Below are 17244 nucleotides of genomic sequence, written 5' to 3' on the forward strand. Positions count from 1 at the left end.
GCATCTTTGCTTTTCTTCTAAAATTCTTCTGTCTTCAGACTAAACTTCTTTTTCTTTAATCTAGAAGTGACAGTGTGTTCGTGTTCAGCTGATGTGACCGCCAAGTTTGTGCTTCATGCTGTTCAGCTTGTGAAGCAAAAAGCATACAGAAGTCATGAGTTCTACAAATTTTCATCCTTACCAGAAAAAGGCTCAGTGATTGAAGCATTTCCTGTCTTAGTAAGTTTCCTTAGGGTGGGGTAAATAAAATAATCTATCAGTGCAGTATAACATAACTTATTTGGGATTTTTTTTCCTTAGAGAAACCCCAAATTTAAGACTTTGTGTGTTTGTTACAGTAGTCAATGCATCTGATTTTCAGTTTTGAAAAGATCTCTAATAGCTTGGTAATGTTTCTGAGCTATTTAGTAATATAATACATGTTAATCTCTGCAATTTGTTTTTGCTTGTTTATACAGAGCAGTTTGTTTCCCTTACAAATAGGAGCTATGCCTTGTTGCATAATTCAGCATATTTTGCTGAATTTGTCAATGCTGTAGTCTGGGATATTTTCATCTTGAAGCCAGGGGTAACTGACTGGCTCACATTCATATAACCTAGGTACAGGAGTCTTAGCTTGGCTAATGCTAGCTCAGGAGTCCAAAACAGTCAGGGAATGAACTAGCAGTTCAGGGGTGTAGATAACAGAGCCTCCTTCTCAAGTTTGTCCCCTGCTTTGCTCAGTTTAGTTGTATAGCTCTAATGCCAAAGACTAGTTATGATTTCTGTACAATTCAGTCCCTTACCCTCTGTGGAAATAACAGGTGGGGGACCATAGGCTATGTTGGTCCCATTGACACGTTATTTTGTTGTGTTATTTAAAAACTGAAACAAGAAAAACCCAGAAAACCCCACCAACCAGGCAAAAACAAAACTAACCCAAACATCTCAAGTTTTGTGTCATCTTACTTAGGGAGAGAGTGAGATCTCTTTTTCTAATACATTAAACTGATCTATGAACTAACCTGCCTGCCTAGTTTGAGGTATAGAAAGGAAGACAGAACATTTAGGAGCAGTACCTTTCTGTATAGCGTATACCTCGGCACTCCTTGTTTTGAAGCGTTTGTCAGTCATGCTGTTTTGTTGGAATTGTCTTATGTTTTCTGAACCAAGTATAATGTCTGACTTGGTAGTGTAAAAATCTGTACAACTGAAGTAAACTGGACATAAGAGGTCTTTTTTGAGTTGTACTCCAGTCTTTTTTTTTGGTTGGCTTTAGGGAGGCTGGGGTCAATAGAAGAGGAAGATGGGAGCTGGAGTCTAACTTTGTGCTTTTGTTACCCAGGCTGGAAAAACCATTGAATTTTGTGTTGCTCGGTGGTGGGCAAGCCTTAGTGATGTTAGCATTAATTACACAATTTCTTTCCATGGTGTACTTTGTGGTGCTCCTCAGCTAAGCATGGTAAGTTTTCCAGAGTGCTTATATTGAATTATTGTGAAATCCTATGGTTTCTCAGAAAAAAAACCCTGCTTTTCTTCCTTCTTACTTGAATTTAGAAACACTAAAGTACTTTTGAAAGTACTTTTGTACGTGAGACTTCCATGTTCTCTCTTAAAAATTGTTAAATTGGAGTTCAGTCCCAGAGAAATGCCGATTACCATTATTATGACTTTTTTTTCTATACCTTTTCATTATAAACCAGTAGTTAAAAAAGAAAGAAAAAAAAACCCAAACAAAAAACCTAAACTCAACACCAGTACATAAAACATACTAAAAGGCTGAAAATATAAATATGCTTATGGTACCAAGTGTTTTATGTAAATAAACTTTGCTGGGACCACTGTTCTTGTACTTAAATATCTAGACTTCCATTGCTAAAACAACAGCACTGTGAATACCATATTCCGAGTAAAATTTCCTTAAAATTTACTTTCTCTTCAGTGTTCCTTTGAGATGTGGTGATTGGCTTGAGATTCATCATTTAGGGCAGTTGAAGGTACAGTGGGTGGGGCAGTGTCATGATTCCTAAAGGTCTGTGATACTAAAGGATTGAAAAAGTTGCTTAAAATGTTAGTGTGATGTCTACAGTACTTTGTCTTGGTCCTGTGTTTGTTGCTGTCCTATGCAACCTGGTTTGGTTTGACACTGCCTCCCTCAGGAGAGAGCTCTTTGAGAGCTGCTACCTACATGGAGCAGCAGCATGCTAATCTGTCTTGGTTCATACCTTTTTTACAGCTAAAGGCCAGAACAAATTGTAGCTCTCCCATAGGTGAATTTGGATGTATTCAGGCTCTAATAGCTCAATAAACTGAGGAAGAAAGAGTGGGTAGTGTGCTAAGGTACCAGGTCTTGAACTGGTAGAACAGAGAAAGAAAGAGCTGTTGGTGATGGTGTGCACAGAAGCTGCCCCCAGCCCAGCAGGATTATACAGAATGAACAATGGACAGTGGAAAATAAGAGGATACAAAGAGTCTTTCCCTTCCTTTTTGAATACCAGAACTTTGATAAAATAAAATTCAATAGTGCTCATATACTAGTGTCTTTGTCACGGGATACTGCTAGAAATAAACTTTTTGAATTATTTTGCCCGTCACCAAGTCTATGTATGCAGTATTGTTTCTCTTTTGCAGAGTTAATCTATTCTGTAATAATAGTCCTAGGAAGCACCATAAAATACTTGTTTTAACATTCTGTATTGTATACATTGAATTACATATTGAACGTAAATCATCCTAAATGCACAAACAAATGCTGTCCTGCCTGTAGTATGACTTAACAGTTCTGTACTAAGTATTTAAATTAAGAAGGGAAAGAATGAGCAACTGGAGCTTAAGTTTTATTTATATAAGTTTTGCAAGTCTCAGTATTATCTGCTGTTGTAAAATGGAGATGTACTTGTGACACTTTCAAAATTACACAGTATTACTTGTTAAAGTAGAAATAATTACAGCTTATGTTGTATTTTTGAGGGTTGTAATAGGTGATCCCCATGTGATGCTGTGACTGCACAGAAGCATAATTGTTCTACACTCTTCTTCTAGCACGCTTCGGAAGGCATCGTGCGGTTTGATGTTCAGTCCCTGTTGAAATACGAAGATATTGCTCCATGCATAAATCTGAAAAGCTGGGTTCAAACGCTCAGGTAGAGTTTCTGGGGAACTGTTTTGGAATACTGGGAAAATTGCTCATATATAGAGTTAAAACAGTAACACATTAGCAGTGAAATTCAGGATTACAAAAATATTGCTGTTAAATTCAAACTAGCTTTGGAAGCATCAATTAATTTGTCAGCATTCTCTTCTTTTTGGTGACTTTTTCAAGACAAATTACTTTCCTTAAGCTAATTTGAAAGAAGAAGAATTTACAAAATATCCCACTGCTTCCAGACACTTAGAGGTAAAAGGTATTTTAATATCTAAAGAAAAAAATTGTAGAAATATTGGAGTTATTATGTGCTACTGTTTGTTGTTTTGGTTGGGTTTTTTGTGGTTGTTTTATTGTGGTTTGGTGTTTTTGTTGTTGTGGGGTTTTTTTGTTGTTGTTGTTTTGGCTTGTTTTTTTTTTTTCCCTAAATCTGCTTGGGATCCTGCCAAATTTTGGCCTGGGAAAACTCCTCTCTCTCTTGCTTATTTTGAAGTGTTTTTGTAGAATCTGCTGCAGATTTTTTGGGGAAAAGGTGTGTTTACCTTTTTAGTTTAACACATGCTGATTTGGGGAAAGAACTTGCTGGAAAATTTCTAAACGATACAGCAGTGATTAAAGGTGGTCACTTCAGAAGGATAAAGAAATGCCATGTGGTTCAAATAGTACTTTTGAGAGGTGGGACAATTTCACAGTGGTCAGTAATCCAATGTTTTCCATTATTTGGGCCTGTGAGCGGAGACTTTGGGTTCTGTCTGGGGCTTTTGGGCACTTTTAACTGGAATTGACTAATTGGAATTGCCAGGAGTTTAATGAACATATCACCTAATGTTAGATTCAGAAATAATCCATTTGATGTGCCGTAATAAAACAGTCCCTTAATATTTGCCTCATTCTTAGTTGGAAAAATGGACATGCTCTTTACTCCTTGTAAGGCATCTGACAGTAAATGAACTGGTGTTAAGTAAACTATGGAGAAATATTTCTGTATTTAAATTAAGGCAGGAATAGTGTGTCTTGAATGAACTAATGAATCATGACACAGAGTGAGAATTACTGAATGACTTTTCATTCTGTCTCTTGTTTCAAATGCTTGGAGGCAGGGTGAATGTTAGGGAGGAATATCATATCGTGTGTGGTATTACTCAGTTCTTAAGTCTTCTGTCAGTAGTCTATCCAGTGTCTGCCAGACTAGGAAGCTTGGGTTAAACAGACTTGTGGTCTAACCCAGCACCCATATCTTACTGGGTGACTAGTCTGTGCCCTTGACAGTGAAAGAGCTGGCAGAACCTTAGAGACAAATTCTGATCAAGTAGTTAGAGGTTATCTGATTTAATGAATGAAAGGTAAACTTAAATGATGCCAGACCACCCTGATTCTGCTGTCTTTATTTCTGAATCTTAGATTTTTCCTATAACTTTATTACTTTGTTTATATTCTTTGATGTTCGAGGTCTAAAATGTTTGGCTGCCCTGAACTTTGGCTGCTTTTCCCAACTGTGTCTGAGTTAATATACACATTCTGTAGTGTACATTCTTCTGTGTTACTACTCAGATTACTGCAAGGCTTCTTACAGTATACAACCTTCTATAACAAGGAACTATCAATTGTTGTGTCTTCTAATTGCAGTGCCATTAATCTTCCAGTTATGAATACAAGTGTTGATTTAAGCATGGATACTAGAAATGTAACCTGATTTTTTTTTCCCTTAAACTTTTAATGGCCTTTAATTTTGAGCATTTAGACATGCTTACTACGTTGTCTTCTTTTTTTTTTTTGGCAGTGTCTATAGTGTCACTAAACCTTGTTTTTGGACTGACATTAATTTTAACTGAGGAATTTATGCTGCTTGGATAGTTACAATATATGAGATGTTATGGCATGGGCTGAATTCAGTTGTATCTCAGAACATGCTTCTACTTAAGCAAGACAAATTTTGATAGAGGATACATGTTTCTCAAGAGAACCTTTTGTTGTTTAACTGCAGACCAGTGAGTGCAAAAATAAAACCTTTGGGATCCAGAGATATTTTACCAAATAATCGTCAACTGTATGAGATGATTTTGACCTATAACTTCCATCAGGTAAGGGTTGCGTTACTTGGGTTTTTTTAAGTTATTCATAAACATATCATGTTTTCTTTAACCAGGTCTTAATTTTGACTAGCTGTCTCTCAGAAAGGAGATCTTGAGTCACAATCTAGACTCCCTACACTCAAAAGTCTGATTTGGCCCACTTTAAAAGCTAGTGTTGTTTGAAACATGCTACAGTTCCGCTATCTTTTTGAATATGTATGTAAGGATTGTACTTGTTTTATTCTGTAGTACATTAAATGCTTTTACCTTTCTTTTAATAGCCTAAGAGTGGAGAAGTAACTCCAAGCTGTCCACTTCTTTGTGAATTATTGTATGAATCTGAATTTGATAGTCAGCTCTGGATTATTTTTGACCAGAACAAAAGACAAATGGGTTCAGGAGATGCCTATCCACACCAGGTACAGAGTAATGTATTTATTTTGCCTTCTTTTTGCTGAAGACTGTGAAAATGTTCTTTTTTCTTCTTTTTTTTTTTTTTTTTTTTACTTCCCAAGCCTCCTTTTAGCTCTTTATTTCCTTCTGCATAATTTTAATGTTCTTATATATTCACAAGAAGTCATACAAGGTTCAATGGTGATGTGTTTGTATGAAAAACATGTCCATGAAATAGAACGTGATTTTTTATTTTCTCTCCTCAAGAAGGAGAAAGAGGAAAAGCTGTTAACTTCTGATTTCTTGTGATTTTGCTTGGTGCTTTTCAAGAAATGAGCTCAAAATCGTGTTGCTCTTTGTTTTGTTTTTTTACACAGACAATACCTTAAACTTTTCTATGCAAGGTGGAAAGGTCTGACTTGTGTGCTGATAGAGCAGGGGCTTCTGTATTCATGAGCACTGTCCTCAGTGCTGTTGATATCTTTCAAACAGCTTTTTTACATGCTTCAGATATGTTTGCTTCCCGTTGCCATCTTAGAAAGAGAATTTTTTTTGCACAACACTTGTAGATACTCTACCCTCTGCAGGAATCTCTTTCTGCTTTAACAGACTGTGTGTCTGGGTCATGGTGGAAGTAGGGTGAAATAAAAAAAAACTAAAAAAGGAAAAAACATCATAAAAGAAACATTATTCATGGTCTTTTTTTTGTTTGAAACTATATTTTACCAATATTAAATCACAATTGAACATCATCAGTGTAATGTTAGTTTTGATAGATTGGTTATTCTGGAATTGTACAAAAGATAGTTTCAAGAGACATCATTTACAGTTTATAAATTATTTTCAGAAAATGCATTGTGTAAGCTTCTGTTCCTTAACCTGCATTTTTAAGATACTATAAAATCTAAACATCACCCTTAGTGCTTTGTTACTTAGACCTGGTGGACTATCATGCTTAAACCTCTGGTGTTGTGCATCATAGGACAATTCTAAAACAATTCTAAATTACTTTATCCAGGAAGAAATACCAACAGGAAGCATGACTCCCTAACCTAGGAGAGGGAGATTCTAGGAGCAGGGTAGTTCTGTGTTGTTGTTCCTTTCTAATTGGGGCTGCTTTCTGTTTCACTGCAGCAGTATCAGAAAGGAAACTTAGCATACTATTGCTCAAAACAGCCATGTGTTGCCCTGTCAGGTTGATAAAAATGAAAGAATGCTTTCAAAACATGACAGTCTTATTTCTGGGGTTTGGAGGGTTTTTTATGAGTGATAAAATGTTGAATCTTGGCACTTATGAGTACTTCTTCCTTTCAGTATTCCGTGAAACTGGAAAAAGGAGATTACACTATTCGGTTACAAATTCGTCATGAGCAGAACAGTGAGCTGGATCGCATCAAAGACCTGCCATTTATTGTTTCTCATAGGCTGTCTAGTACCTTGAGCTTAGATATTTATGAAAACCATAGCCTTGCTCTCTTAGGGAAGAAGAAATCCAACAGTTTGACATTACCACCAAAACACAGTCAGCCATTCTTTGTGACATCCCTGCCAGATGACAAGTAAGTTACGACACGTTGTTTTTCTCATCTGTATCTAGACAGCTGCCTCTGCACCTCACTAAAACAATACTTCAATAGCGTCTGCGCGTCGAGGCTTGGTTATTCCTCGTGTTGCTCTTTCTCTGTTTGGCTTCTTTATTGTAGTTTCCATGGAACCTTAGCGAACCTGGTTTTAACACTGAACTTACTTTCTTTGAACAGAATACCTAAAGGAGCAGGACCAGGATGTTATCTTGCAGGAAGTCTTACTCTGTCTAAAACAGAACTTGGAAAGAAAGCAGTGAGTATATGGAATGGATGACGCGGGTTTTTTCTGAATTTTTTTTCTAGCAATCAAATTGCATGCCAGGAAGTGCTGTACTGTATGGGGTTAGTACTTTGAAGAGCACTAGGTTTGGTAACATAATACATTTTAGAAGCAGTTGTTTCATTATAAAGTCAGCATAACTTCTAAGTAGTTCTATTGTTTTCATCTTCTAATTTCAAATTTAATTGCATTTTCTAAATTTTGAGATTTAATTCTTTTGCTCTGAAATCTTTTATTTCTAGAAGTAACTGCTTTCTTGTTGGTGTGGAGGCTTTAAAATTGACCTTATGTAACTCCCTAACTTAATGTAATTTTTGAATGAAAAATACGTGCATATAGTGTTACGTGCATGTTGGTTCTGTAATACTCTTCGTTGCATGCATGTAATATTCAGCAGAAACATGTGCTTTTCAAACGCAAATATGTTACTGTTACCAAGTAGTAGGTAACATTTTGCTGACTCAAATACATAAATAGATTTTCTTACCTGCTGCACACTGTTGTTGTCAACCACTAATATGATTGTATGCTTTGATAGAATGGTATAAGATCTCTGTGTGTGAGGCTAGAAAAAAAAGATAAAGGATCTTTTTTTGCTCATAACACAGCATCCTGTGAAAAACGTTTTTTAACTTGTATGACTCTATAATGCAACAATGATTATAGTAACTGTCACTTTTCTGTGTATCTGGTGCTACAGTGTTTAGAAGATTCCCTTAGCTGTTTTTAAACAGATGGTAAGAGATGAAATTTTAGTGAATCCTGATGATTGTTAGTACTCAGAGGTAGTTGATCTATGTGCATATACCACTAGATGTGGCTGAACAACATGTATAAAACTAGAGTGTGTCTTCATAGAGAATAAGTTTCTGACAGTAGCTTGGTATATACCTTTAGGTCTTGTTAAACATAAAAGTTTAGTTAATTCAATCTGAATGGTTGTACTTTTGGGGCAGATCGCATGTAACTGCAGGTGAGAATGTATCAGGAGAATTTATTTATCAGTGAGGAAAAGCCCAGTAACTAGGAGCTCTAAAATACCTAGTTTAATATTTCTTTGTGATACCTGCGAGGTCGCAAGTATGCTTTTATGAAATCCATGATAAATCCATTACACTAGTGTAATTTAGTTTCCCTAGCTAGAATTGTGCACTTCCTTGAACTATTGGTTGCAACCTTGCATGTTTAATTTTAAAACCAGACCAAGTGGCTATATACAGTGGTTTCTGGGATAGGAAGCAGGAGATAGGTAGATACAGCCTGTCAAATTTCATATGATGGAGGATACTTAAGACCTTACACAGAGAGAAATTCTTGCTGAGATGTTCCTTATGTCATAGCCGAATACATTACTGTTATGGTCATATTTCAGTGGAAAAAGGATGGTATCAAATAGCATCTGATAATTCCTGCTGCCTTTAGTGAACCTCAATACGTACCAGGGTACAAAAAGGGAGGACTAGGCAGCAAAGTTGTCTCTTAAGTCAGTGGGTGGATGCAAGGTAAGGGAAAATGTATCTAATTTGTCAGTATTTATTATAAAAGAGAAAAATGCCACTAAACAGTCAAAAATCTAAAATTATGAGGCTGAATTTCTGTAATTTATTAATTGAAGCTGAGTGGTTAACAACACTTGCTTATACTGCAGGAGTAGTGGATTGTATATACAGTGATGCATTGGTTTATTAATTTTAAAAACCTGAAAGAGCATGCTTTAAGAGCATGTTTGATCATACATGTGACTCTCTAAAAGCTGGAAATCTGTAGGGTGGAAGTATAACTATAATTGTACAGAGAAGGTGTCTCCATCCTGTGTGGTGTGTGCATGTTTTCTTACAGTATGTTATTCTAACTCCCAGGGGCAGTCTGCAGCAAAGCGACAAGGAAAATTTAAAAAGGTACTGAATGTTAGTTTTTGAAAAAGATATACTGAAGTCTTTTTGCATATGACTTAAAAAAAATTGTCTACCAGTCTTGGTTTTTAATTTGCCTCCTTCATCTACTTGCTTAGACCTGAGTTATTTACTTCAGCGCCTTAAGTATGTTTACTGGTAGAATGACAAAACACTACTGTAACACATAGCTGAGAGGCACATGAGCATCTGTATACTTCTGCAATAAGTGCTGTAAAAATGCATGTGTTGTTAGTGGTCTGCAATTTTTCTTTCTTAAATACTCAGGAATGTTCAGTGTTTGTGGTCAAGATTTTTTGTGGCAAGTTTTTCTACCTATTCTGTCTGCAGATTGAGAATCAAATATGAACCTAACACTTTGAATTGAATTATTGAATATCTAACTGTATTCCCAGTCTACTAAATTGAGAGTTGTCTTATTTACAGTCATAAAAAACATACAAGGAAGCTAGGGTTTATACAGTCACGTAGCAGGTAGTAGTATTCACAGAAGGAATTTTGGAGCATGTATCAGTTTAGAATGGGAGTGACTTTTAGTATAACATTATACTAAAATTAAATAAAATTATAGTTTTATATTGTGCTTTCATGTATTTTCACATCAATACAGATACAAATACAATATTTTACCAGGAGTCAGTGTAAAACAGTTTGTTTAAAAAAATGCAAAATTATATTTCACTAAACTACCTACATAAGGTTACTGGGTTTTTTCATGTTCTTAAGTTGTAAAGGTATTTACTTTCTGTTGATTTCAAGATCCTTTGTTCTGGAGTGACATGCAGATTAGCCAGGATTCTTGTTGAGAACCATGAGCCATGTTCTCTTGTTGAGAACATAGTTTATAGTCATACTCTGTTATTTTGTGAATAGTGCAAACCTGCTAACTTACTCTCATCTTGGTGTAATAACCATGAAGGAATGAGAATAGGCTTTCCAAGAAAGATTTTAATGTATGTTGCTGAGTTTTATTTTCATACCTGAAAATCATGTGGTTCGCTTTCAGAAAGATAATTTAAAATCCCATGTGAATGCATGACTTCCTGGTAAACAGGGTATAAGATCTTCACTAAGTGAATCTCTAACAAGGGAATTAAACTATAATAACACAGTTTGAATAACAAAACCTATTAATCAGATTCCAGAGGTTGTGGTTTTTTGGGGTTTTTTTTGGCTGGTTTATTTTTTTTTTCTCTTTGGTTTTAGAACAGAGATTTATTTTCAGAGCTGAGCACTAAAACCACCAAAGCCAAAAAGAACTCTCCTTCTTGCTACTTCCCTCTATTACTCATTGGTGTACTAGCAGCAAATAAAGTAGTGGATTTCTTCAGGTCTCCATCTTCAGCCCTGTGCTCTTCAGCATCTTCATAATGACTTGGATACAGAACTGGAAGGGATACTGAGCAAGTCCACAGACAATACTAAATTGGGAGGAGCTGATGACTCCATTGAAGGCAGTGAGGCCTTGCAGAGAGACCTTGACAAAATCGGGAGCTGGGCAGTCACAACCCATATGAAATTCAGCAAGGGAAAGTGCTGGATTCTGCACCTGGGATGGACCAGCCCTGGATGTGCAGTGCAGACTGGGGAATGAGATGCTGGAAAGCAGTGCCATGGAAAGGGACCTGGGGGTCCTGGATGACAGACAGTTGAACAGGAGTCAGCAGTGCCCTGGCAGCCAGGAGAGCCAAACGTGTCCTGGGGGACATCAGGCACAGCTGCACCAGTGGGACTGTCCCACTCTGCTCTGCACTGGGGTGGCCTCACCTTGAATATTGTGTGCAGTTTTGGGTGCCACAATATTAGAAGGACATTAAATTATTAGAGAGTGTCCAGAGGAGAGTAATGAAGATTTGAAGGGCCTTGAGGGAAGCTTATGAGTAGTGGCTGAGGTCACTTGGACTGTTCAGCCTGAAGGAGACTGAGGGGAGACCTCATTGCAGTCTGCAACTTCCTCATGAGGGAAAGTGGAGCCACAGGCACTGGTCTCTTCTCTGTGGTGACCAGGACCTGAAGTTGTGTCAGGGGAGGTTTAGGTTGGATATTAAAAGAAGATTCTTTGCCCACAGGGTGGTTGGCATTGGAACAGGTTCCCCAGAGAAGTCACAGCATCAGCCTGACAAAGTTCAAGAAGTGTTTGAACAATACTCTTGGGCACATGGTGTGAATCTTGGAGATAATGCTGTGCAGGGCCAGAAGCTGGACTTGATGATCTTTTGTACCCTTCTAACTCAGCATATTCTGTGAAATAAAACTCAGTGTATTTCAGGGCATTGTTCTGTAAGAGCTCCAATTAATGCATTTTGCTGAGAATGCAACTCAGAGGCCTTCCTAGTTTAAAAATTTTGGTATTTACCCTGCCCCATCATAAAGTTACATGCAGTTAAGATGTTTTCCAGCACAGAAAACTTGTTTATATATTTCTTCAGTGATGCAGTCAGTCAAAAAAGTATGTGTAGATTTCTCATATTTTTCAAAGATAGGTCCAGGCCCTCTTGTAAGATTGGTAGCCCTCCTTGCCACAAGGGCACACTGCTGATTCATGTTCAACCTGGTGTCCACCAGGATGCCAAGCTGCTTTCCTATTGGATGGCCCCCAGCATGTAGTGTGCCTGGATTTAATCTTTTCCAGTTCTTGCACTTTTCTTTGTTGAACTTCATGAGGCTTCTGTTGAGCCCATTTCAGCAGCCTTTTGAGGTCCCTCTGGATGGCAGCAGACTCCCTGGCATCTCAGCCACTCCTCCCACTTGGGTGTCACTAGCAAATGTGCTGAGGGTGCCTTCTGCCTCCATCATCCAGGTAACTAATGATGACATCAGAGAGGGTTCGATCCAGAACTGACTCCTTGGGCACACAATTAGTTACTGACCTCCAGCTGTGTCACTGAGCACCCGCTGGGCCCAGATGTTCAGCACGTTTCAATCCACCTGACTGCACCTCTGTTTTGCATAAAAGCAGTTTGTGGTTATGCCAGGAAGTAGCAGTGTAGGTTTCCAAAGATAGTTCTTTTATACTGTACAAAAATGTCAAGGAGTTCTTGCCACATAATAAACTGGTGTCTTTGTTTTCATTTATAACACAGTTACAATCTGATTACTTTTTCCCCTTGTCTCCAAGCTTTGCCCAGAACATAGTTAGAATGAAAAACATATCATTGACTTTTTCAGGTCTGTAAGAATGATTTTTTATTTTACATAAGGCAGCTTTTGAACAGCAATATGTAACAATTAGCCGAGGGATGGAAAGTTTGTACACCTTTTTCCCTATTCTGCTATGCTTTCTTCCAGTTTAAAGCAAGAAATGCATTACCCAAATATTGATAAGTACTACTGGAAGACTAATAAATACCACTGTGAACACAAATGTAAAAGGGTGACTTCCTTTGAGCATTAAGATACTATCCCTGTTTAACCATGAGGCATTCAAAATTAGGATGAAATGTGTGTCTGATACTATTTTGTGTAAGCCTGCCTGGTGACTCCAAGAAACTGAATTAATTTTCCATTAAATGACAGTTGCCATAAAAATAAGCAACACTGCAAAAATTGTATGCATCTTAAAACAGATTCAAATTCCATATGTATATTCATTTGTATGTGCAGGTAGACATTTAATATGAAGACACTTATTAAATAGAAAATGAGACCTGGAGCATGTTCCTAGAGGGAGCTTTTTTTTCCCTGTGGTTAGCTTTGCTGTGAATGCTTTGAAGTACAAATAATAGTTTTATATGTGTTTAACATATAAAGTACTAGATGTTAAAACACTAGACAGAAATCTAAATTGAAATCTTGAAGCCAAACTAACTGTTAATTAAGCTCTTTCAAGAGGTGACTGTTTTGATGGCACTGTGCTTGTTTGTGTGTAGTTTAAGGCTTATGAGACTCCACTGAGTACATTGACTGAAGTGCATATCCTGTATGCTTCCCAATTTCTAAATGCTGCACATCTTTTTAGAGGATAAATTTGAAAGTTTCCTTAAAGTAATTTTTTCAGTGGATAATATGCTCACTTGCTGTTTTTCTGTCTATAGCTCTCTAACTTTTTATAGGTATATATAAAATGAAATCCAGTACACTACTCTAGGAATTCTGTTTCTGTCAGAGAGAAATTTAAATAAGAAAACAGATTGGAGTGTTGAATTGTGAAGAGCTGCCTTTGTTCTCCTTATTCTCTAATGATGAATGTTTCTGTAGTGGCAATGACAGTGCCATTCTGAGATCTTCTGGTACCTAGGGAGTTGCCAAGTGTTATAAATGATCCTAGTGCTTGCAGATAAAATAAATAAACCTTCAGTCCCTCTTAATGCCCTGTAATAGTTAGCTAAATGTGATAATAAGCTAATCTTTATTTATCCCATGAAATAATTTTGAGGTCTGTAGAGAAGTCTGCTCTGTGAGCTCTTTTGAGAGGAGGGTGCCTGTGGCTGAAGCTCATTGTTTTCCTTTCAGTGGTCATAGCTTGTAATGCTTGCAGAACCTCATGAGACCAAAAGTACCGGTGTGAGAGAACGGGGAGATGACATTTCACTGTTGATGGTTTAGCTACATAGGGTTAGTTTCTCAAAATGCAAGTGCTCATCCACTTAAGCGAGGTTTTGTTAATCCAGTTATGTTTGGTTTGAAACTTAAACCAGAGTTGTAGAGCCTTCTCATATAGACAAGGCTTGAGAATGCAGACGTCATCTAGATACATAACTCCAAAAATATGCTGCCAGGTGAAATGAAAATGGACTTTCAAAAAGGAAGTCCTCAACTCTTGGAAGACTTTCTTATAAAGGCAGGTTTCTTTCTTAGGCAAACAGTAGTCTTGATAGAGGACATCTTTTAGAAGATGTTGCAAAGTAAGATTTTTGTGCTGAACTAGCTTCTTAGACTTCTTAAAATGTTTGGTTTGCTTTAGATACCTCTGTATCTTCCTGTATGTACTTCCATGACCTGTTTTGTCATGCTCTGGCCTAGGTCTTGCTTAGAGGCTCATTTGGGTGTAGTGACTGGTTGTGCACTTCATATTTACAATGCCTATGTGCAGGATAGTTCCTGTGAAAGCTACACTTTTTTGCAGATTAGTTATCTGAACTAGTTTTCAAAAAAAGTATTTAAATGTCCCTGTTGTGATTCTGTGGTTACATATTAAGTGGCTGAAAAAAAAATTTAAGGGAATATTGAAGTCACTTCTACCAGTATTGTATTCAGTAACCCACAGCAAGATACTGGTCTGTTTGAGCTGCAAGTTCAAATAAAATTTTTCTGCAGCATGGTTTTTGAATGTTTCAGAAATGTAGTGTTAAAGTCCATTATTGCAGTTTCTGTCATCATTTTACTTGCTATTTAAGTAACTTTAACTCCATCTTATACACAAGGGTTAATTTTACTATACAACACTGACCTGGTTTATGGAAAGCATTCCCACAAATGTACTATGGAATAATTGGTAAGAATAATTAAATTGCCACAGTAATTGAGCATGCAACTCAATATTTTGCACCACGTTGCAACAGAGTGGTGATATCTGGAGGATTTAACCTAATGTCATCTTCTCTGTGAAGTATCCTGTATTTAAAGTAGTGGGACATGTGCCCTCTCTGTTTAGGGAGAGGCTTGTTAAAAGACTTCAGCATTAAAACCAAAAGGAACAAATGGCCTCACCCAGCAGTTTCATGTTATAGAAGCAGTGGATGGAATCTAATGCTACTTGCAAACTTACATGTAAATTGTCAGGAAATGGACTTCAAGGACCTGGTCTAAGCTTGGATTTTCCTTTTAAATAGCTGTAACTGATTTTCTCATGCTGGTTATTGATTAGTGTGGCATGAATGCAAACTATAGTCACATTTCTATGCTACTATTTAAGATTTTTAAAAAATCTTGCTGTTGTGTCTACTTAATTAGAACTGAGATTCAGGTGAAACTGGAGAGTCTGCAGTAGCAAACTGGAAATCAGTTGACTGTGGATGCATCAGTTAATTCAGTATGCACATGGAAGAAATAGTATCTTGGGAGTAATAAACATATCTTGTGACATGTTTCATGTTTATCCTACTCTGGTACTATTTTTCAGAATTCAGCCATCTTTATTCATTTGTTTGATTTTTTTTTTTTTAATTGCCAGATTTGTAGGATAGGATCTCTGTCTTTTTTTCTTATTCTTTTAACCAAGTTTTTTGATTTTTTATCAACAAACAAACAGAAAATCACCTACCTTATTCCTTAACTAATATTACGTAAAATTATGGGAATGTAAAAATATCAAATTAGCTAAATTTTAGGCTTTCTTTTCTTATACCTAGCGTGCTGTTTTAATATTTACATCCTTGCATTGCTTAGAATAACAACTTAAAGCAGTTCCTGAATTTTTACTGTCTAATATATTTGCTCTCAGAATCCTTACTCACTGTATGTGTAGCTCAGAGTAGTTGCTGGCTATGATTTAGCTTTCATATGACATCAAAAAAACCTGTACTATCCCTCTGAGTATGTGTCTCTTTTCCCACCTCCAGGATGTCCTTACTGTTCATTATCATCTGATACCATCACCATCAAAGAGTAAAAACGGCAGCAAAGAGAAAGAAAAAGAACAGGAAAAAGAAAAAGATGCAAAAGAAGAATTTGCTGAAGCTTTAAGAGACCTAAAAATACAGTGGATGACCAAGTATGTCTGCTGTCATTACTACACAAGCTTGAAGTTCAGAAAAATACTCAATCTGTTCTTTCATGCTCTATCCTCCTCTCTTCTAGGCTGGATACGACTGATATGTACAGTGAGTTGAAAGAAGCATTTCCTAATCATCTTCCTCTGTATGTTGCAAGACTTCATCAGCTGGATTCTGAAAAGGTTATTTAACACTTCTTAAACTTGGTTTGTCTCAATGCACCCATGTAGCCTAAACAGCTGTCTTTCTTTGTGCACATTTGATCTTGAAGTATTCATATATTAAATGAATACTAAGATACAATATTAAAATAATACAATATTAAAAAGCAGAAATTTCTAATTAGAGTGATAGTTACCTCCTTTGACTGTGATTTGCCTAATTCCACAGCAGAATGAAAGTATGCCTAACCAAAGTGTGTTTGCTCATCAAGTTATGCCTTGTTCAGTTAAACACATTTTAAGTTTTCATACTTATGTAGTCTACAACAGTTTTATTCTGAATGGTGGCTACTGAGACAAACACACATCCTATTTTGTTTCTCTTCTGGACTGGTAATTTCTCCTAGCAGCATGACTCAGCTGAGGACAGTAGCCCTCTAAAGTGACACAGCTAAATCAAGCTTTCATTATTGTCCTCAAAAATGGGAACTGTCAACAGAAGAGTTTGTGTGTGGTTTTTTTTCATCTTGAAGACAAATACCTTTGTGCATATGTCACTAGCTTGAATATTTTTCTTTTAATTTCATTCTGATTTTATATTTATTTCTGAATTGAGTAATTGCTACATTATACAAAAGTACTGATTTGTACTGAAAGGTGATTCTGTAAACTCTGCATTTTGCATATTGCAACCTCCAACCATATTTCACAGTTTGTTTTCAGTGAAATGGACTAAGTATGCTGGAAATCTTGAAGACTTTCCAGAGTGTTTTAAGCAAAATTTGAATGAAATGGAGAAAATAACATGTTGAATGATCAGGTGTTATTTCTGCATAGCTTTACAATCACCCTAATGTTAGTAGAATCAACAATGATTTTATGGTGCTGAACATCTTTATATTCTTGTTTTAGGAACGAATGAAAAGACTTGATGAAATTGTTGAAGCTGCAAATACAGTAATCTCTCATATTGATCAAACAGCATTAGCAGTATATTTTGCCATGAAGACTGATCCCAGGCCTGATGCAACTACTATAAAAAAGTACCTACCCAGTAAATAA

The 17244-nt window shown here is 36.6% G+C and overlaps 1 protein-coding gene across 2 annotated transcripts in view; it reads left to right on the forward strand.

The window, feature by feature from the left end:
• Positions 1-17244, forward strand: part of TPP2 (tripeptidyl peptidase 2) — a 52219-nt gene that overhangs the window by 23214 nt on the left and 11761 nt on the right. The window contains exons 17-27 of one of the 2 annotated variants that reach the window (XM_068182554.1): positions 65-219; positions 1325-1441; positions 3022-3122; positions 5109-5205; positions 5478-5615; positions 6904-7148; positions 7350-7428; positions 9315-9353; positions 15869-16020; positions 16107-16203; positions 17095-17225. In XM_068182554.1, coding sequence (XP_068038655.1) covers positions 65-219; positions 1325-1441; positions 3022-3122; positions 5109-5205; positions 5478-5615; positions 6904-7148; positions 7350-7428; positions 9315-9353; positions 15869-16020; positions 16107-16203; positions 17095-17225 — 1351 coding nt within the window. The remainder of the gene's footprint in view (positions 1-64; positions 220-1324; positions 1442-3021; positions 3123-5108; positions 5206-5477; positions 5616-6903; positions 7149-7349; positions 7429-9314; positions 9354-15868; positions 16021-16106; positions 16204-17094; positions 17226-17244) is intronic. The other variant, XM_068182555.1, reaches the window with a different exon arrangement.

This window comes from Anomalospiza imberbis, chromosome 2 (genome assembly GCF_031753505.1).
Source record: "Anomalospiza imberbis isolate Cuckoo-Finch-1a 21T00152 chromosome 2, ASM3175350v1, whole genome shotgun sequence".
Taxonomy (NCBI): domain Eukaryota; kingdom Metazoa; phylum Chordata; class Aves; order Passeriformes; family Viduidae; genus Anomalospiza; species Anomalospiza imberbis.